Below are 23,316 nucleotides of genomic sequence, written 5' to 3' on the forward strand. Positions count from 1 at the left end.
TGACTCACCAACCCTTTTACACTAAATGCCCTGACCAGCGTATGCCTCCTCTTCCACCTTATCCACTTGTGTTGCCATTTTCAGGGAACTATGGACTTGCAAGATCCCTTTGTATATCATTGCTCCTAAGGGTCTTACTGTTTTAAGGTATATGTTGCTCTTGCATTTGACCTCCCAAAATGCATCACCTCACACTTGTCTGGATTACACTCCCCATCTGCTGTTTGTCTACCAGATTTTTCGATTGATTTGTATCCTGCTGTATGCTTTGACAATCTTCCTCACTATCCACAGCTCCAACAATATTTGCGTAGTCTGGTAATCAGACCACCTACATTTTCATCCAAATCTTTGATACATATTACAAACAAGCAACTTACGAACTCAAGGTGGATCTCGTGTGACTTAATCTTCTGGACCAGCCCACGCTAAGGGACTTTGTTTAGTAAAGTCCATGTATACAACATCCACTCCCTTATCCACATCAATTATCATTGAGTTTTTTTGAAGAAATGACAATCGGATTTGTGAGACAAGATCTCCCTGCACAAAGCCATGCTGACTTATGAGTCCTTTTGTCTTTGGGGTGGCACGGTAGCTCACTGGTTAGCATTGCTACCTCGCAGTACCAGGGACCTGGATTTAATTCCAGCTTTGGGTGACTATCTCTCTGGAGTTTGCACATTCTCTCCGTGTCTGCGTTGGTGTCTCCTGGATGCTCCAGTTTCTTCCCACAGTCCAATGATGTGCCTGTTAGGTGGATTGGCCATGTTAGATTGTCTGTAGTGTCCAGGGCAGTGCAGCCTAGGTAGATTAGCCATGGTAAATGTGGAGTTATGGTGATAAGGTAGAGGACTGGGTTTGGGTGGGTGCAGATTCAATGGGCTAAATGGCCTCTTTCCATAAGGAATCTGTCGGGATTCAATTGCTATCAGTAATTCTTTTACCAATTCGAATGAATCCTGTCACCAAGAATCTTCAATAATTTCCCTACCATTGATGTAAGGCTCAGTGGCCTGTAATTTCCTGGATTATCCCTGCTGTGCTTTTTGAACAAAGGAACAACACTGGCCATTCTCCAGTCTTTTCTGGAACCTCGCCTGTGGCTAAAGAGAATACAAAGATCTCTGCAAAGGCCCCAGCAATATTTCCCCTTTGCCTCCTTCAATATCCTGGGATAGATCCCTTCAGGTCCTGGGGATGTATTTACCTTTAATGTTCTTCAAGACACCCAACACTTCCTCCATATTATCAACATGCTGTAGAATATCAACATACCCCTCCCTAATCTTAGCATCATCCATGTCTTTTGCCTTGGTGAATACCAATGTGAATTACTGACTAGGACTTCACCCACTTCCTCTGGCTCCATGCATAAAGTCATTGGTTTGTCCTTGAGTGGACATACCCATTTCCTAGCTATCCTCTTGCTCCTAATATACATTACAATGTCATGGGATTTTCCTTAATCCTACTTTCCAAGAACACTTCCTGGTCTTTTTTAATCCTATTAATTATTTGTTTCAGTTCTGACCTGCTTCCTCTATTTTCCTTAAGGGCCTTGTCTCATTTCATTTCCTCAACCTTATGTATGTTTCCTTTTTCTTTTTGACTAATGTTTCTATATGTCTTGTCATCCAGGGTTCCCACATTTTGCTATCCTTATCTTTCATAATCACAGGAACATGCTAGTCCTGAATTCTGATTACCTGGCCTTTGAAAAACTCCCACGTGTCAGATGAGGATTTATCTTCAAAACAGAAACTGCCAATGTACTTTCTCCAGTCCCTGCGGAATTAGCGCACACACGCACTCACCCCAAGAATCTTATCCATTACTATCTTAAAACTCTCTCAATAATGACCACTAAAGAGTAGGGAGTAATGGGCACATTGTAGTCATCCAAAATTGTGCAAACCTTTACACCATACAGTCAGCCTGCACCAAATTATGCCAATTTCCAGGTCTCAATTCTGGTATACACAGCAAAATGTATGCTATGTCCATACATAGATTGATACTTCTGATTTGGTGCTTGCATCAGCTGTAGCTAAATGAACAACATCTTTGTCTCCAGGTTCAAACTCTACATCAGAGTTCTGAGCACCAGTCTAGGCTCACACCCCAGTGCAGTACTGAGTGGTGCAGCAGTGGAGTCTTCCAGACAAAACGTTAAGTTGAGGCCCACATGCCCCCACTGGTGTAAAAGATCCAAAGACACTATTTCAAATGGGAATGGGAGAGTTATTTCCTGAGCCATTGATGATATTTACTCCTCAAACAATATTGCCAAAGTGAAACATAGAACCAGGAGTAGACCATTCAGCCCGATGAGCTTGATCTGAACATCTACTATCTCAATGCCATTTTTCTATGCTATTTCCATACCCTTTGAGTCATTTTTAATTAGAAATCTCTCGATCTGACTTGAACATGCGAAATGTGAGAGTTTTGCACAGTCCTCTGGGGTACAGAATTCCAAACATTCATCACCCTCTGAATACAGAAATTACTCCTCATCTCCGTCTTATATGACTTGTATCTTATTTTGAGATTATGTACACTAGTTCTTGACTCACTGGTCAGGAGAAACATTCTATCTATATATCCTGCCACACCCTATCCTGAGGTCACGAAAGGTGCTATGCAAATGCAGTTCTTTCTTTCTGTCTGTAGCTTGGTGACGGTTCATATAGTATTCTCCTCGACTGCTGTGCAGTACTAGCTCCTGAAGTACGCACGTACTTTTACTTACAACGTTTCAGAGCAGATTGAAGTCAGATAGTTTCTTGATGATTTGTAACTTTTTCTCATTTGTCCTTGTGTGATCTCTCCATTCTATTGTGAAATGCACTGCACACTGTTGTACACTTCCAAGTCCCACACAGATACCACGCATTTTTCCCAGTTATTGATGTCGGAGCCCTGCTCCAAATTGTATGGTGAGGAATCCGTCTCCAAACGATTCTGAGTGAAGGCATATGATCAACAAGTCATTTCTGTGATGAAATGCACAGTCTCAGTCTTTGGCTGGGATTGCTTCATAAGTTATTTTAAAAATCCCACAGCAACAAGCGAGTCAAGGTCAAAAAAAAAAGTGGGCCGCATTTTCCGGACATTCTGATACAGTGTAATAGTCCTTTCCCGTTGAAGTTTTTGGATTTTCCTGTTTGACTCCACACCCACTGTTTGAGGTGATAGTTTAATACCATAGCTGCAACCCCTCTTCACTCTCCATTCTACAAAAACAAAACCCACCACCTCTGATTTGGAAGCATTTTCTTTTTGCACTGGATTAAATTCAAGTTCTTTTCCTGTTTGGCCTACTTAGTTAGTTTGTTTGTTTATTTTCAAGTGAAGTTGAATATGCTAGTCATTGCGGAGAAAATGAGGTCTGCAGATGCTGGAGATCAGAGATGGAAATGTGTAGCTGGAAAAGCGCAGCAGGTCAGGCAGCATCTAGGGAACAGGAGAATCGACGTTTCGGGCATTAGCCCTTCTTCCTGAAACGTTGATTCTCCTGTTCCCTAGATGCTGCCTGACCTGCTGCGCTTTTCCACATTTCCATCTATGCTAGTCATTGCTGCAATCCTTTATTAACTCTTTGATCCTTCCAACACCAAACAGTAATTGACACCAAAAGTGTCCAGGCTTTCTGTGCTGTCTGTCCTTGGAATTTAGGATTGCAGTCCGGCTTGATGCAAAAACACCTCATGTCAAATAGAAATAACGTGACCTAGTTTTCCACATGATTTGAAGACACCAGTGTTGGACTGGGGTGTACAAAGTTTAAAAATCACACAACACCAGGTTATAGCACCTGATGAAGGAGCAGTGCTTCCAAATAAACCTGTTGGACTATAACATAGTGTTGTGTGATTTTCAACTTGGTTTTCCACAGTTAGATTGTGAGGAGAGATCACACGCATTAGACTTGCATGCCCTCAAAATTGAAAGGTAACGGCCGATACAACGACAATAAGGGCTCACCTTCTGGGTGACAAAGTTCTGGGTTCTGGGCTCCACCTCCAGGATGTGACATCCCACTGCAGTACTGAGGGAGTGTTACATTATCAGGGGTGGCCTCTTTTGGCCATGACACAACTTTAAACCAAATCCTGTATGTTTGTTTGGGTGCATGTAAAAGATCCTATGGCCACTATTTTAAGAAGAATTTTTATTTGGGGAGTTCTCCTGGTGTCCTGGACAATATTCATTCCTCAATCAGTATTGCAATGCAACAGATTATTCAGTAACCACCACACTGCTGCTTGTGGGAGCCTGCTGTGAGCAAATTGGCTGCCCTGTTTCCTAATTTACATCAGAGACCACACACTTCAAAAGTACTTTTTTGTTTTATTTACTATGTGATTCAGACATTTGGAGTTTTAAAAAAATGATAAAAGGAGGTAGAAAACTTTGTAAGACGAGATATGTGAGAGTGAAGTCATTCAGGAGAAAAGTTAGGAAATACATGTTGTACAAAGCCGTTCATATCTAAAAGGGTTAACTGACATTGAGCTCAGCTCCGCCCATTGGGATATTAAAGAACTGTTCCTGGGAGGAGCTAATCAGTTGTTGTCGAATTTATGTCAAAGTTGTTACCAGAATGTTTCAGTAGCAATAATATTTACTTACTATTAATTATAGCCTGATATCTTAAGAGGCAGATGTTGTGATAGTGCTTCCAATGGTTGGGGGAAAGCTAGAACCAGTAAACACCATTTGAAAATAAGAGATCTCCTGTTTAAGATGAATATGAGGAAGAATTCCTTCCCTCTCAGAACTATAAATCTTTCAAAATCTTTTCCCCAGAGAGCAGTTCAAATTGGGTTATAGAATATAGTCAAGGCTAATTTCAGCAGATTTTGATTCAACAGGGAGTTAAGGGTTATGGAGGACTAGCAATGAAATCCAATTGAGGTCACCATCATGGTCCTTTCGAATGGTGGAGCAGTTTTGAGGGGATGAATAGCCTAACCATGCCACTAGTCTTTATGAACATATCACCCCCTGCCTCAAACAGGTCAACTCTAACCACTTTTCTCCTCACCCGCCTTCAATATCTTTATTACTGCACATCTGATTTCTAAACTCCGGCATCCTCTCGAACAAAATGATGCTGGATTTCAGATCTTGGATCTCTAACCAGTATCTGAAAATAGTAACAAAGCTTGAAGATAATAAAAACAGACTCTAAAATTAATACACACTCTAAAACAAATACAGACTCTAAATTTAATACAGATCCTGAAACTAATGCAGACCCTGAAACAAAAACATACCCTGAAATGAATACAGACCCTAAAGTTAATATAGATCCTGAAACTAAGCTGACTCTGAAACTACTCGATATTCTGAAGTGCATAGACAGCCTGAAACTCAAAACAGACAACTTGTAGACCTTCACCTGCCATCTCCCCAGTCAGCTGCCTTGCAAATGGATGAGAAATGTAGCTAGTTTCATATCTGGGAAACCATGGCAATCTTTCTACCAGAGTTGTGGGTGTGGGGAGGGTGGGTCAAATGGAGACACAATTGGTGGACAAGGGGTGTAGCTTCTGAAAGCCATCTTCAACACCTTGCCTCCAACCTCTACCCAACACCTGCTGATCTCTGCCTCCTCCTCGCCCCAAAGCCTATGAGGAGAAGAACATAACGCTCAGTGGTTAGTACTGCTGCCTCACAGTGCAAGAGACCCAGGTTCGATTCCAGCCTCGAGCGACTCTGTGTGGAGTTTGCACATTCTCCCTGTTTCTGCTGGGTTTCCTCCGGGTGCTCTGGCTTCTTGACTCAAACCAAAGATATGCAGGTTAGGTGAGTTGGCCATACTAAATTGTCCATAGTGTTCAGGGATGTATTGGGTGCATTAGACAGGGGTAAGTGTCAAATAATAGGGTAGGGAAATGGGGCTGGGTGGGTTATTCTTTGGAGGATCAGTGTGGACTTGATGGGCCGAAGGGTCTGTTTCCACACTGTAGGGATTCTGTGGATTCTATTCTTGTTGCTGGGTCTATCAAGGAGTGGACCTTGACTTGTGATCTTCAGGACCCACAATCCTGCAGCTTCTGCCAAGTTGCCTGTGCCATGACTCGTGGTGGGAAAGGATGTCCATGCACCAAAGCCTGTTAGCTCTCACTGAGCTGATTGATGGGTGATCCAGAGAGTTATCTCCACGTTCAGGGTGGCATGTCAGTTGCCACTGAATACATTTGACTCGGCACTTGGGAAAAACTAGGTAATTCCTACCTCTGTTTGAGTTAGGATACTGACAGAGTTTTGAATCAACACAAGTTGACAAAGGGTCTGAAATGGGAGGTTGGCGAGGAGAGCATAGGAGTAATCATATCTGAAGATACCAACAGCATGGGGTTAGGCTACTCTCTAAAGTTGCCATTAAACACACTCTGTGTTGCCATTTTAGCAATACTACTTTCAGGTTGCTAAGATAATGCAACTTGTGTTGCGACAGCACATGTGGTTAGTTAACTGAAGACAATTGAAATTGAAATCTATACACTTGATGAACTTTGCAATTTTGAGTAAAAATTGGAACTTTTTTAGAAAATAAGACCATGACTTCAAAAACAGGAGTAAATTAATGTTATCTGAACTTTAATCCCTGCTAATCCTGGGGTAAGAGCACAGACAGTTTTATTGACAAATGATTAATCCCTGTCTCAGGCGACTATCTGTATGGAGTTTGCACATTCTCCCTGTGTCTGTGTGAGTTTCCTCTGGGTACTCCAGTTTCCTCCCACAGTCCAAAGATGTGCAGGTCAGGTGAGTTGGCCATGCTAAATTGCCCGTAGTGTTTTGTGCAATAGTCAGGGGTAAATATTGGGGAGGGGAATGGGTCAGTATGTACCTGTTGGGCTGAAGGGTCTGTTTCCATACTGTAGGGAATCTAATCTAATCATATCATATCATGCTTGAAAGGCATACTGCAATTCAGATAATTGTTTGAGCATTTGTTTCCTGTCGACAAATCATGAAGTCAACACTACTGTCTCCAACTGCCTCTCCCCCTCCTGTTTTTTTTAAGACTACACTGAACTACCATTTTTCTGAAAGTCCTAAACGGGGCTTAAATAATTCAGAAACATTCTCTTGAAAGATTCCTCAGGTTTTTTTTTGTGGAAACTATTACATTGATTCATTTTTAAATTTTCCTTCCAACCACTCTGCAGCCTTTTCTGGGAATCCCATTGACTTCCTTTGCCAGAAATATTTTCTTTTCCTTTCAAAAAGGCACCTTTCACCATCCAGCTATCTGAACTGAGGTTCGGTTTTGCTTTCCTGAAAACAGCAACAAAACAGTTTTTTCTTTTCCCAAATTCTCTGGCAATATGCCCAAGTCTTCCAGCATAGAATAGAGCAGAATGGTTCAACATTGTAGCAAAACTGAGCTAGACTACTCTTGCACAATACTTCAGGCAGCAAAGCCCCATCTCGTTCTCATAGGTCAATGGGTTTCCTTTAATAGAGTGATTTAACTTAAACTGATTTGGAATATCACCTCTCACTTCTCCATTCCCACTCCAAGACCTGTTCTGAAATGCTTTTGATGACTATCTTTGCTTGGGAGAACTGAGTTCTCACTTGTTCCTGAGACAGGTTGATGGATGCAAGTTCTTGCACAGACACTAGCACAGTCCAGGCAGGTATCTCAATGTAATATGTGCTGCATTGTTGGAACTGCTGTTATTCAGTTGAGATAATAAACCCCTTGTCTTGTTTTGTCTTTCTCGTGACACTATTTTATTCTGCAATCTTCTTTTATAAAGCAGATGATCTGATCACTCAATGCAGTGCTGCATGTGGATGCACTGGCAGTTATATTTATCTGCAAAGCAATGTGAACTATACTTCAAAAGAAACTTTTGGACACAAGAATCCTGAAGATATGAATGAGCTTGTACACATGCATAACAGCATATTACTGTGATGAACTCAACATCCATAATGGAAGAAAAGTTTATTGCGAATAATAGTAGTGTAAAGCATTTATCGCCCTCCAGTACTTTGGAACAATTTCCATGCCCAAAGACATTTGAAAAGACTTTTCCTCCCATTCTCAGCCACTTGTCGAAGAGGGTTTTCATCTTTGTTTGTTTTTTTTTGTCTTATTAATGCCATTAATTACCTGGTTTTCTTTGTTATTGTTTACAGTGATGTCTCCTCCACATTCTCAAGCACTCCATCAGTCCTGTTTTTGCTTCTATATAAACTGAGGAAAAGTATCACCAGTTTTCCCTCTTTCTGAATGACAAGATGCTGCCTCATCCCACCTGTGCTTTGGTGATCTGTTCTCTCCTCATGGATTCATCAAAGCTCTTGCTTCTTCTATTTTTTTCACTCTGCTCCCACTTTCTGCAAAATGTGTACACAGCATTTAAGTCAACAGTATGTTGATGGTACAGTCTTAATAAAAGCTAATAGTGTGAGGGAGGTACTTTGATAACACCCTATAATAATGACTGTGTGGTTCATTATTCCCTTCTGAGCAGGATATTTGTCATCCATATTCTGTCCAGCCTACATAGGTCCACAGAAAGCAATGTGGCTGACTCTTAAACTGCTTTATAAAATGTCTCTGCATGCTAATGAGTTGTGTTGAAGAAGTGAATACAAAACTTGATGGGATGATAAATGGTGAGCAGGGTAGCCTTGGGTCAGAGGAAGATGTAGATAGGCTGGTGAGATAGGCTGATCAGTGGCAAATGGAACTCAATCCAAATAAATGTAGGTGATGCATTTGTATGGGACAAACAAAGGCAAAGGAATACATGATGAATGATAGAGTCTTGGGAAGCACTGAGGAGCAGGAGGACTTTGGTGTGCATATACACTGGTCCCTTTTGGTACAGGAACAGGTAGGTAATGTGGTTAAGAAGGCATAAAGGGTACTTGTCTTCATCTGAGGCATAGATGCTAAGAGCAGAGAGCTTATGTTGGAACCATATGTAATATTGGTTAGGCCATAACTAGAATATTGTGTGCAGTTCTGCAATCCACATTATAGGAGAGATGTGATAGCACTGGAGAGTGTGGAGAGGACATTTAACAGGATGTTGTCTGGGCTGGAGAGTATGAATAGATATTGGATAGATGAGGGTTATTTTTCTTAAAGCAGAGGAGACTGACAGGTGGGCGTGATTGAGATGTGTAAAATTATTTGTTAAAGTGCCAATGATAAGGTAGACAAGAAGGAAGTCTTTTCATTACTGGAGGGATTCATGACTAGGGGCATAGATTTAGGGTAAGGGGCAGAGGTTCAGAGGGGATGTGAGGTAACTGTTTTTGACTGGCGCAGACTTGGTCGGCCAAAAGGGCCTTTTCCTGTGCTGTTGCCCTTTACAAGGCAGCCTTCTAATCACTTCTCCAGAGCAGTTAGAGATTGCCAATTAATACTGACCTTGCCAGCGGTAACTACATTCCATGTCTGAAAAATAGTTAATTCTGACTCATGCTCTTGGGCCCTAACCAACTTTCTTAGTGATACCATTGATGCTATTTAAAATAAAGCATTTATTTTAAAAATCAACTATTGAAAGAAATGGAATAGTGTTGGCAAAGACTTTCCTGAGATTCCCACTGACCACTGAAAAAGCTCACCTGGACTGGAACCAAGGTTTCAGATCGTTAAGTAGAAAAACAGGAAGGAATGTTGCAGCAGCATAGTAAAAATACCAAACAATTTTGATGCCTTTCCCAAAGTAAAAGCAAAGTCGATCAGGACAGACTGTGCAGTTAGTATCTTGGAGTCTCCAGAAATTAAAGATTAATCTGAATGAAATTGCTGCAAGTAACCCAGGAGAAAAATCATTCGCAATATGTAAACAAGTTTCATGAATTTTCTTTGCATGCTTTTTTTTGTCAAGAAAAGATTTTGATTGATTGTCAAGAGTCAGCCAATTGGATAATCATGGATCTATTCACTTGGGGATTGGCTGAGAACACAACCGTGGGCATGTTGGATAGCCAGTGGCAGCATGTGTGGATGGGGCTTTTGGAGGTCATGTGATCATGCCTCAGGAATCGATCCAACGAGAGTTGGCAAGCTTAGAGTTAATGGGGTGACAATATTCCTCAATTGTCGTGAATAGGATTGATGTGTTTCTGGCATTATCAATATTTATACTTTATATACACAACAGTGTTGTTTATCCAAACACTTTGTAACACACCTAAAGATACTGGCACTGGTGCCTTTGCTTTTACTTTCTCAAAGGATAAGTGTTATAAAATTCAGTACTTATAAATACCAGCATTTATGGAGTTTTGGACACTGATTACACAAGGTTCTTTTAGGGATGAACATTTAAAAACACTCTCTTGTTCATTTTCTCAAGCCACTGATTTGGTGTTTTGTTGGAATGGTTGAGAGCCATCATCTGAAATGTGAATTAAGCAATTGCGACTAAAAGCTTTGCCACCAGAGCTTTCACTAAGCTCATAAATTTCAAATTCTTTGCCAAAGCACTGCACTCTTAACAAGACAGTCTGATTACCAGTTCAGTGGCTGTGCTTTGCTATGGTGTATTAAGAAACACCACGATTGATTCAAGAGGTTTACTGGAGAATGCAGTCATCAAATTTACATCTCAGCCTTGATATTTCACAGTAGGACAGTGACAGCCAATTGACTAGCCCCTGCACTCTGTTCATTAACTATCATTCCACACCATCCTACTTTGGGACACCGGTTTCCACATTTAAGAGGATATTTTTAAACCAGAAGAGTTACTAAATATATTCTTGAGTTTTCTTTCTTTGCCAAAATAACTGGGAAATAAAAACAAAAAATGCTGGAACTTGTCAGCGTCTATGGAGAGAGAAAAACAGAGGTAACCTTTCAACTAAGAAGGCTAACCACAGAGGCTCATAGTGAAGTCATTATCCTGTTAACACAGAGTTGCCAGGAGAATTTCACATAGTGCAGGAGAGATCTCCAGGGATAACTGCTCCCCAACCTCTGACTCTCACAACCCCACCCAGCCCAACAGCCATCTTTTACCCATTGACAATGTTTTTATAATCAATAAAGGAATCTATTCAAAGAAAATGGAAGGAATAAATCATTTATCACCCTTTTTAACACTGTTTTATCTCCCTAGATTTTCTTGCAGGAGTTAATCTTTGTCATGAAGTCTCCAGGAACCCTGTGTTACCCCATCCAATTTAGTCACAGGGTATTGCTTTCTTTTGTTGCCCTTGTCTAAGGAAAGGTATACTGGCATTGGAGGCAGGCCTGACAAGGTTCACCCAAGTTAATCCCAGGCAGGAGAGACTGTCTTCTAAGGAGAGGTTGAAGAAGTTGGAGTTTTAGAAGAATGAACCTTATTGAAACATAAAAGGTTCTTAGGGGCTTGACAGGTAGTTGGGAAGTTGTGTTTCCCCTTGTGGGAGAGTCTAAGACCAAAGGATATAATCTTAGAATAAGAGATTGTCCAGTTAGGAAAGAGGTGAGGTTTATTTTTCTCTGAGGGAAGTCAGTCTAGAATACTTCACCACAAAGGAATGTCAAGGTTGGGTTGTTAAGTATATTTATTCAAGGCTGAGATAGACAGACTGTTAATCAGGAAGGGAATCAAGTGTTATGGGGCAAGAGCAAAAAAATTGGAGTTGATGATGATCAGATCAGCCACAATCCCTAAGAGTGGCAGATCAGGCTCAATGAGCCTTCTGCTCTTACGTTTTACATCTCCCCTACATTCTAGCTTCGGTTTCTGGTCCATCTCTAAACTAATTCCAGGATCTGTACAAGATTCCTTCCAAACTGTTATCTCTTATTTTCTGTATTACTGGTGCATAATATGTTTACTGCAACCACATCCGTTATCTGTCGAGTAGCTCATTTTGCCCATTGGCATTTAAGGTTGGGACACCCCAGGAGTGTGACCAGGAAATCCCTGGAGTGCGTCAGTGTTGGCAAAGCATCTCCCATACAAAACAATTGTTGAGAACCACTTCCAGACTTCTTTATTGGAGGATAAACTAAATGCATCTGTGTAGATTAGAATCACAATGTGCGTGCACACAATACTTAACTCAAAACTCATACTTGTGGTTGCAAACAGAAAGTTCGGGAAACACTCAGCAGGTCTGGCAACCTCAGTGAACAGAGAAACAGAGTGAATGTATCAAGTTGAACAGGAATATTGTTCAGAAAATGCTGTTAGACCTCCTGCATATGCATCCTTCTACACTGCAATCTTCCCAATCATACTTAAGTCCGTAAAATGCTATGCATTTTGGTATTGCAGTCACACCCACCCTAGTGGTTAAATAAGGTTCAATACTTCTCCAGTTCACAAGTAATGAACTAGTGATCGCTTATGCAGAATCAGCGGTTCCCCTGTGACAACAGATAAGAGCTAAGCCTGGCAGGATTAAACAGGCAAAATTAACAGCCAAAAGGGGTAGTGGAAACACATTCAGAAATGACTTACAAAAGAGAATCTGATCAATACTTGAATGGTGAATTTTACATATGGGGGCAAGAACAGGGGAAAGTGGAACTGATAATAAATCAATCAAAGTACCAGTACAGGTTCAGCAGGCTGAATGGCCTGCTTGTGTGCTGGGGTAGCCTATAAAAATAAATTAGCTTGGGTCTGATCCACTGCAAATTAGGAGTGTGGGGAGGGCGACTCCACACATTGGAACTTTAACAGCTCCGCTACTAAACCTGGATTAAAGTGTCAGCAAAGTATAATACTCAATGGTCATATTCCTAATAAGGTCATCCTGACTTTGGTGCTCTGCCCAGTCTGTTGGCATCCTATTAAAACACGTAGACATTAATGATTGAAGCAACTACGAAAGGAGTTGTGCTAAATTTCAGGTTTTTGGGGAGGTGGGTTGGGGGAATGATGCATGGAGAGAGTGATGTAAAACAATATGTAATCCATCAGAAGGATCTAAACCGGAGTCTATTAATGCATGTGATAAAGCTAAAGATAATATTCTTATTGACTACTATAAATAAACACCAATAACCTCCTCAAGGTGTTGTATTTAAAGTCTCGGTGAAATTCCGTGTCCCTTATTGGGAGACAATATGTTAACATAAGCTCTGTGACCATCAGGTGGCAGTCATTACTTTTTGATACTAATTTAAAATTATTCCAGCTGAAGTGTTGTGCAGATGGTCAATGTGCCAGGTTTAAAAGATGTTTTAGTAATTTCTAATGTGTTGTGGTGGGAAATATAGTACTTTGACAGCTTTGATAGAGTGTGGCACTGGAAAAAGCACAGCAGGTCAGGCAGCATCAAGGAGCAGGACCCTTCATCAGGACTCAGAAGGGGAAAGTGGGCTGAGAAGTAAATGAGGGGGATAGGGCTGGGGGAAAGGTAGGTGGCATAGCGAGAGGTGGATGCAGGTAGGAGATGGTTGAGATAGGTCAGTGAAAAAAGTAGAGTGGACAGGTGGGAAGGAAGGTGGATGAGTAGGTCAGGTCAAGAGGGCGAGGTGGAGTCTTATACCTTGGGACCCTACAACTGCACGGCATCAACATCAAATCCACTAGTTTCCAAATCTCCCCATTCCCCACCTCCTCCCAGATCCAACCCTCCAACTTGGCGCTGCCCTCTTGACCTGACCTACTGTCCATCTGCCTTCTCACCTATCCGCTCATTCTCCCCACCGACCTATCACATTTACCTCCTACCTGCACCAACCTATCGCCATCCATCTACCTTTCCCCCCCTTTCCCCCAGCCCCTCCCCCCCACCTCTATTTATTTCTCAACTCCCTGCCCCTAGTCCTGATGAAGAGTCCTGCCCCAAACGTTGACTTTCCTGCTCTTTGGATGCTGTTTGACCTGCTGTGCTTTTTCCAGCTCCACACTTAATCGACTCTGACTCTCCAACATCTCCTCACTAACTCCTACTTCAACAGCTTGTTGATGTAAATGTGGCCTATTGGAACCAAGGTACCTTTAGGAGGAAAGGAGGCAAGTTTAATAAGGCACCCTTACATGGGGACAATGAAAGACCCTCAATAGCATCATTTAAAAAGAGGAAACTAATTCAGCTCTTCGTGTCTGTTCAACCATTCAGTTTGATCATAGTTAATCTGTACCAGCCTTAATTCCATAAACCTTTAACACCCTTGCCTAAAAAAACACACCAACCCTGGTTGGCATCCAACCTCAAAAGCTTTTTGAGAGGGAGTTCCAGATCTCTAGTACCCATTGTGTGAAGAATTGCTTCCAGGACTAGGGCTGGAATGTGGCTGGGTGACCAGTCCTTACCCACAGATATGGGTTACAACATTAAATATTTTTCATTCCGATTTGGAAGGGGCATAGCTTTTGGTCTTTTAATCCCCCCGAATGCCAGGGAACCGAATAGCTACAGTGAGATATGGTTAGGAAATGAGTGTCTTTGCTCTTAGCCTTAGGATTCACGTTCCTGCCTGACTTGCTATTTTTTCTCAATCGTCTTCCATTGGGATCTCCACTTTCTCCCACTAGCGATGTCTATGCCTGAACCTCACTTACACACGTCATAACTGGAACCCTGTACTCAGCACCCCTCCCAACTTCTCCTGGCCTCATGACTATCCCCTTCCTCTGACACCTGACACTGACAAAAACCCACTAGCTGGTTGAAACCTTCCATGCTTACCCTCACTTACCCACTCCAAGATGACATGTTCAACCCACCTACTGCCCTGGCTTCCATCTCAGTGACCAATACAGAACAACTGACCTGAGCAAGATCTTCCAGCAGGAAACTTCCGGATCAAGGAATTGGATAGAACGGAAGTCAGCTAACACATTTCCTGTGCGGACACCCTATCTGTCGAATGGCAGGCTTTGAACCACCACAGGGAGAGCAGTCCTTGCTAAACAGATTCAGGGCAGATCAGGTCCCCAGTCCTGCTAAACTCCATCTGTAGTTCTCAATACTTCTGCACTTGCAGAGAGACCCATGCAGCGCTGCATATTACAGAGGATATCCCCCTCTGCAGTTTGAGTGATGCACTCATTGATTTAAACTCAAGCAATAAGATGCTATCACATGGCTTTAGGGATTCTAATCAAAAAAAGAAACCCCAATCCACTGCCTACAATTCCCTTCAACCTTGAAGCCTCGAATCCTGGAATGTAGCTTATCCATGACTTCCTGATGAACACAATCCTTACTGGACACTAGAAATCCATCCATCTGTGTCTTGGGGAAAGTTGGGTGGTTGAGGAGGCACAAAGGTGCTTGCCCTGTGCATGTAGGTGGGCTGTAGAGAGAGCCACAACAAAATGGTTCTCTATTCAGTCGTGCACAAGTAGGTGTAGGCAAATCCATGGACAGTTGTGAAGAATTGAAAGCTGATGCTGTTTGTTTGTTGCTGACTCCAAAATCCATGTGACTAAGTAGTTTCATTTTCCGAGTTTTTATGCTGTTCAATGTCTGAGTCTAATCGTGCTCTCCCTTTCTCTTTTCAACAGAAATCCTCTGCCAGCCTCCTGGAAGATGATACGGAACTGAAGAAGGGGAGGAACAGGAAGAGATCCGATTCGTCCATCCCCATTCACTTGTCTCCCGGCCAAGAGAGAAGCATGGAAATAGATAATTCAGTTCATAGCACAAACAATGTTAGCACGGTGACATCCAAGGTCCCCATCTCGGAGTCCACTGTACTGGATGATCAGCTGAATCATGTGGTTGGGAAAGGTCAGAATGGCATCCAGAGTCAACATGAACCGTTGGACAGCGATGTTGCAAAGGAGATCAGGTACCTCGACGAGGTTTTGGAAGCCAACTGCTGCGACTCCGTTCTGGAGAATGGATCCAATGTGCCAGCTTCTCCTGAGCCGACCACAGTTATTGCAGATGGGCAACGGCCACCCATTTCCACAAGGCTTGACACTCCAGTCTCGCCCGACAATGCCGTCGTAACCATCGCGAGACCGGGTTCCCCTCTCATGGAGCAGCATGAAATTGGTGGCGTGAAGACAGGCGAGATCAATTTGAATGGCCATTCCATGGGGAGCACTGTGACAGAACCACTTGCCGATCAGAAGAATGAGGGAAGGGAGCAGCAGCAGGAGGGGGTGTCACCTTGCAGGAAGTCCTTAAAGGATAACGAAGCAACCATCATCCCTCTGAAGAAAGAGGCCAAGTTTGAGCTCCGGGCCTATCATGAAGACAAGAAACCCTCCAAGCTTTTTGTGGACGATGACAAAAACGAATTCTACAAGATTAAGAAGACACGAGCTTCTGATGAAATAGCTGAACTTGAAAAGGCAAGACTGGAAGTTATTAAAAGCCAGGTGGTCAAGAAGAATCCCAGTATTGCAGAGAAATGGAAGCCACCACAAGAGAAGTCCATTGAGGAGCAATTGGACCCAGATAAGCTGGAATCGCACAAAAAATATGCGGAACGCAAACAGAAGAAACAGAGCGGGGGCCTCTCCCCAGTTTCTCCAAGGCAGAAAGCCCACATGTTTGTAACACCGGACCCCATCATTATAAACAGGGAAGATGTTGTCACAGAGCAGATAGATTTTTCCGCAGCGAGGCAGCAGTTTTTAAAGATGGAGACCAAATCAGAAGCCTCAGCTCCGCATGGCCAAAAGAGGCCTATTGCCACAAAAGGGGTCTCCTTAAGGCCAGGGACAAGGACGGCCGACACACCAGTGAAAGGCAGTGGTGCGGCTGTGGTCAGGGTGACTGCGCCGGCCGAAGCTCTTGGGCAGACAGTGCAAATCGGGGCCAGTGAGGTGTCTGTTGGGAAAGCATCCGAACTGAGCATGAAGGCTCCTGAAGGGGAGCGGGGAGCTGCAATCCAGAAGACTGCAGCAACACCGCAAGATAACCAGCAGCAGGAGGAAGTGATTGGTGTGGCACCCCTTCGACAGGCCTCCCCTGACCAATTTATCAGCAACACCACAAAACACCAGATGGTTAGCAAAGTCTTTGTGGATGATGAAGGGTTTACCCAGGTCCGGGCGGTTTTGACGATGCTCAATGAAGATGGCGACAGCGATGTTTCAGATCAGTATTTAAAATGCGTCGGTCTCCCTGCAACTGCAGAAGAGCTGGATTCTGGCTTGGACGAGCTGTCCCTACGATCACAGGACACCACTGTGATGGAGACTCTCTCCAACGACTTCAGTATTGATAATGTGAGTGACAGTGGTGCCTCCAATGAGACCATGAATGTTTCCTTGGACTATTCACTGGGTGGATCTCAGGAGTTCTCCCACCCACAGACACCCCAGGCAATAACACCCATTGACAGAGAAAGCTCTCTCAAGGGGGAGTTAACCTCGAGCCCGCTCAGTGACGGTGAGCCAGACCGGTATCGGGGGCCATTGGATGCGGACCGAGAGCTGCAGTACCGAGCAGAGATGTTGGTGCAGAATGCCATTCAGCTGGCATTGGCACAACAGAGCCACTTGGGTGGGGCAGGAGCGGGCGAAGGTCACCTGACAGCGCCGCCACAGCCCACAGGGGTGTTGGGGGGTGAGCCAGTGCCCGTCGACCCTTCAGGGGATGCCCTGTCAAAATCGTGGACAGCAAAGTCTGAGCCATCACAGGCCCCAGTGCCGTTAGCACAGGAACGGAGGCCCTCGCTGCCGAGGGGTCCAGCGGGGTCTGTAAAGTGTAGCACTGTGGACGTCCCCCAGGCCAGCTCGCCACCTTCCCTGTACAAGCCCGAGTTCAGCCCCTTCAGTGACAGTGCCAGTTACCTGGAACCAACAGACTACTTGCGAGACAACGTCTTTGTCAGCCATTCTCAGGAGCCTGAGGTCATCGCTCAAACAGGGCCGTTTAAGCTGCGCACCCGCAGACAGAAGACTCTGTCAATGATCGAGCAGGAGATCCGGGCAGCCCAAGACCGGGAGGAGGAACTGCGGCGCCAGAGGGAGGCCCTCAGGACTGTTCAAAGACCCACCAGAGCCAAACAGCCCACACTACCCCAGGCCTGTTCCTCCAGAACAACAGCTCCCGGTAAGAGCCTGCAGACCGAGGAGGAGTCTGGCACAGACTATCTCCTTGATTTGAGTTCATGAGCCTAGCTTCTGAGTGGAAGTTGATGTCAAGGTTTCTGAAATGAACTCGCTCCAACTTCAGTCAAGAATTTTCAGGGCCATGAGGAAAGTGCAGAAGAGTGGGACCAATAGGATCTTTCAAAGAACCAGCAAAAGCACACTGGCCTGAATGGCCTGCTTTCCTGCTGTATGGTTCAATGGTTTACATGGAATTTTCAGCACGGAAACAGGCCATTCAGTCCAACTGGTATTGATGGTCCACATTAAACCCACCCCCATTCTCACCTGATCAGGCTAACTCTGTCACATGTTTATCCAGTTCCCTCCTCCATATTTCTATAATGATCACCTTAACCATTCCCTTTGTTCTGTATTTTCACCATACCCTGGGAAAAGAACCTTCTCCTGAACTGCTCGTTTGTTCAGTCTCTTACATTGACTGCCACTGGTTTTGGTTCTGACAGCTATGAAACTCGGTAACAATGATGGTAGTAGAAGCAGGGGTGATCAACGATTTCAAAAGAAGATTGGATGGGAGTTTTAGGAAAATCAACTTGCAGAGCTACAGAGATAAAGCAGGGAAATGGGGCTGCCTGGATTACTTTACAGCGCAAACTTAATGAGCCAAATGGCCCCTCTCTGATGTGTAATGACTTCAGAACAAGAGATAGGGAGTCACTGGACTAAGTAGACTACTGTTTTGTCAAGCTAGTATAGGCATGTCAGACCAAATGATCATCATCTCTGTTGCAAGATTCAGTGTTTCTGCGATGTCTTCACCGGGGTGAGTGCCTGTTCCTTGCCCTTGCCAGATTTTTAGATGTAACATTGCCCAGCCTGGTCAGAACCTGCCTTATCAACTGAACGTCTAGATCACATAGAGACCAAGAGGGGCCAAGCCCAGAGTTTAGATATTTCAGTAGAGATAGAGGGGGATGCAAAAGAGGTGGAGGAGTTGGATTAATGAATAAGAAGAATATCACAGCTGTACTAAAAGAGGGCATTTTGGATGACTCATCCAGTAGGGGCATATGGGTTGAATTCCGAAATAGGAAAGGTGCAGTTACTATGATGGAGTTACACTACAGGCCGACAGGAGATAGAGGAATAGATCGTGGAAATATGAGAAAAACACGGGTTGTTGTAGTGGGTGATTTTTAACTTCCCCAGTATTAAAACAATATGTAGATAGTCCAAGGAGGGAAGGAGCTGTACTAGGGCTTGTATTGGGAAATGAGCCTGGCCAGAGGATCGAAGTTTCAGTGGGGGAGCATTTTGGGAATGGTGATCATAATTCCGTAAGTTTTAAGATAGTAATGGTTAAGGATAAAATTAATCCTCCAGTGCAAGTGCAAAATTGGAAGAAGACTAATTACAGGAATTGGAGAAATTTGAGGGTAAATCCACATCTTCCATGTGGGAGTCTTCTAAAGACCAGTTGATCAGAGTCAGGATCAGCATGTTACTGTGGGGATGAAAGATAAACATAGAACAGGACAGCACAGGAACAGGCCTTTTGGTCCACGATGTGCTGATCATGACAACAAATTAATCCTTATATCTCATACCCTCTAGTCCTGGCAGCAACCTGGTAAACCTCTTCTGCACCCTCTCCAAAGCCTCCACATCCTTCGTGTAATGTGGCGACCAGAATTGTACGCACTGTTCTTCAGCGTAGCCAAGATTCAGGAACCTTGGATGACAAGAAAGGCAAGTCAAAAAGTAAAGGAAGCATATGTAAGGTTCTGAAAACTGAAATCAGACAAGGCTCTTGAAGAATATAAAGGAAGCAGGAAGCAGAAAAGAAGAAATTAGCAGGGCCAGAAGAGGCCATGAAACTTGGCAAGTAGAATGTAAGGAGAACTCTATACATATCTTAGCAAGAAGGTAGCTGAAAAATGTAGTCCACTCAAAGACAAAGGGAATTTATGCATGGAGCTAGAGGAACTGGGTAAGGACCTTAATGAGTACTTTGCATTGGTATTCAGCTAGGAGAAGGACATGGGTGATGGCAAGATCAGGGAGGGTCTGTTGATATTCTAGGACATGTTGATATTGAAAATGAGGAGGTGTTGGGTGTCTTGAAAACAGAAAGGAAGATATGTCCACAGGGTTTGAAGGGATCCATCCCAGGATTCTGAAGAAAGCTAGGGAGGAGATTGCTGGGGCCTTGACAGAGATCTTTGTATCCATTTTAGCTACAGTTGAGGTCCCAGAAGATTGGAGATTAGCCAATATTCTTCCTTTGTTTAAGAAGGGCAACAGGGATAAGCCAGGAAATTATAGGCTGGTGAGCCTTACATCAGTGGTAGGAAATTATTGAAGGAAGTTCTTAGGATTTACTCATATTTGGAAAAGAATGGCCTTATCAGGTGTAGTCAGCATGGCTTTGCGGGGGGAGATCTTATAAGCTTGATTCAGTTTTTTGAGGAAGTGACAAAGGCGATTGATGAGGGAAGGGCAGCAGAAGTTGTCTTCATGGGCTTTACCAAACCATTTGAAAAGGTCCTTCATGGTAGGCTGGTCCAGAAGATTAAGTCACAGGATCCACAGTCAGTTGTTACATTGGTCTTAGAAGATAGAGGGATGTATTTCTGACTGGAGGTTTGTGACCAGTCATGTTCTGCAACAATCAATGCTGGGACCTCATTGTTTGTAATATATATACAATGATTTGGATGAAAATATTGCAGATGACAAAATTAGGTGGAGATGTGGATAAAGAGGAAATGATAGAGGATATAGATCAGTTAGAAAATTGGGCAGAGAGATAGAGTCATAGAGATGTTCAGCATGGAAACAGACCCTTCGGTCCAACCCGTCCATGCCGACCAGATATCCCAACCCAATCTAGTCCCACCTGCCAGCACCCGGCCCATATCCTCCCAACCCCTCCTATTCATATACCCATCCAAATGCCTCCTTAAATGTTGCAATTGTACCAGCCTCCATCACTTCCTCTGGCAGCTCATTCCATACACATACCACCCTCTGTGTGAAAGGTTTGCCCCGTAGGTCTCTTTTATATCTTTCCCCTTTCACCCTTAACCTATGCGCTCTCGTTCTGAACTCACCGACCCCAGGGAAAAGACTTTGTCTACTTACCCTCTCCATGCCCCTTATAATTTTGTAAACCTCTATAAGGTCACCCCTCAGCTTCTGATGCTCCAGGAAAAACAGCTCCAGCCTGTTCAGCCTCTCCCTATAGCTCAAATCCTCCAACCCTGGCAACATCCTTGTAAATCTTTTCTGAACCCTTTCAAGTTTCAAAACATCTTTCCGATAGGAAGGAGACCATATTTGCAGGCAATATTCCAACAGTGGCCTAACCAATGTCCTGTACAGCCGCAACAGGACCTTTCAACTCCTGTACTCAATACTCTGACCAATAAAGGAAAGCATATCAACGCAGCCTTCACTATCCTATCTACCTGCGGCTCCACTTTCAAGGAGCTATGAACCTGCATTCCAAGGTCTCTTTGTTCAGCAACACTCCCTAAGACCTGACGCTTAGGTGTATAAGTCCTGCTAAGATTTGCTTTCCCAAAATGCAGCACCTCGCATTTATCTGAATTAAGCTCCATCTGCCACTTCTCAGCCCATTGGCCCATATGATCAATCTGAGATAACCCTCTTCGCTGTCCACTACACCTCCAATTTTGGTGCCATCTGCAAACTTACTAACTGTACCTCTTATGCTCACATCCAAATCATTTATGTAAATGACAAAAAGTTATGCACCCAGCACCGATCCTTGTGGCACTCCACTGGTCACAGGCCTCCAGTCTGAAGAACAACCCTCCACCACCATCCTCTGTCTTCTACCATTGAGCCTGTCGGATGGAGTCTAATTCAGACAATGGGGTGATACATTTTGGGAGGTTAAATGCAAGAGGAAGGTATACTGTAAATTGGAGGATCCTTAGGAGCATTGTTATTCAGAGGAATCTTGCGGTGCAAGTCCATATCTCCCTGAAAAAAATAATACAGTGGATATGGTGGTAAAGAAGGCATACAGCATGCTTGCATTCATTGGTAGTACTGAGAATAAAAGTTGGTAAGCCATGTTGCAGCTTATAACATTCGGTTTGGCAACATTTGAAGTATTGTGTGTAGTTCTGATCACCACACTAAAGGAAGCTTTGCAGAGGATGCAACAGAGGTTTGCCAGCATATGGCCTGGATTGGAATGTATTCACCATAAGGAGAGGTTAAACAAACTTGGATTGTTTTTGCCAGAGCATTGGAGGCTGAGGGGGTGACCTGATTGAAATGTATCAAATTATCAGGGCATGGACAGACAGGATAGGCAGAGTCTTTTTCCCTGGGTGAAAATGTCAAATACTGAGGGGCATAAGTTTAAAGTGAGAGGGAGAAAGTTTTTAAAGGCAATTTTTATTTTTGCAGAGGGTGGTAGATACCTGGAACGCATTGTCAGGGGAGGTGGTATAGGCAGAGACAGAGGGCTCTTGGCATGGTAGTAGTGCCCCTTTCTCTGAGCCAGGGGCCCATGTTCAAGGTCCACCTGCTCCAAAGGCATGTAATCATATCCCTGAACAGGGTGCTAAGAAAATATCTATAAACAGAAACAATAGCAGTGTTTAAAAGGCATTCATATAGGCACATGAACAGGCAGGGAATAGTGGGATATGGACCATGTGCAGGCAGATAGGGTTAGTTTAAAATGGCATAATTGTCAGAACAGACATGGTGAATAGCCAAGGTTTTTTCCCCCGCGTAAGAGAGTCCAAAACTAGAGAGGCTAGGTTTAAGGTGAAAAGGAAAAGATATAAAAGACATGTAAGGGTTAACTTTTTCACACAGTGTGATGCGTGTATGGATGTAGCTGCCAGAGGCAGTGGTGGAGGCTGGTAAAATTACAGCATTTAAAAGGCACCTGGACAGGTACATGAATAGGAAGGGTTTAAAGAGGTACGGGCCACATGCTGGCAAATGGGACTAGATTAATTTGGAATATCTGATTGGCATGGCCAAGTTGAACTGAAGAGTCTGTTTCCATGCTGGACAACTCTATGATTCAAGACTTCCCTCCATAAACCTCTCCACTTGTTCTTTTTTTTTGTAAGGTACCATGTGTTGGGCAACTTAATAAGAGTGTTAGATGTAGCATATTAAGATTAATAGAGGATTACAAGGATAATAAAGTAGGCATTTTCGGGATGGTAACCTACAGTGTAGTGGAGTGCCACAAGGATTGGTGTTGAGGTGATGATTTTTTTTTCTTTTTTATTCATACACAGGATGAGGGCATCACTGGCTAGGCTGGCATTTATTTCCCAAAGGGTAG

At 43.6% G+C, this 23,316-nt stretch overlaps 1 protein-coding gene across 5 annotated transcripts in view; it reads left to right on the plus strand.

Moving 5' to 3' along the window:
- The window catches only part of LOC122562648 (A-kinase anchor protein 2), a 162,745-nt gene that overhangs the window by 112,438 nt on the left and 26,991 nt on the right, over positions 1-23,316 (plus strand). For all 5 annotated transcript variants that reach the window (XM_043715702.1, XM_043715678.1, XM_043715668.1 and 2 more), the window contains exon 2: positions 15,459-17,967. In XM_043715702.1, coding sequence (XP_043571637.1) covers positions 15,570-17,967 — 2,398 coding nt within the window. In that variant the 5' untranslated portion in view covers positions 15,459-15,569. The remainder of the gene's footprint in view (positions 1-15,458; positions 17,968-23,316) is intronic.

This window comes from Chiloscyllium plagiosum, chromosome 2 (genome assembly GCF_004010195.1).
Source record: "Chiloscyllium plagiosum isolate BGI_BamShark_2017 chromosome 2, ASM401019v2, whole genome shotgun sequence".
Taxonomy (NCBI): domain Eukaryota; kingdom Metazoa; phylum Chordata; class Chondrichthyes; order Orectolobiformes; family Hemiscylliidae; genus Chiloscyllium; species Chiloscyllium plagiosum.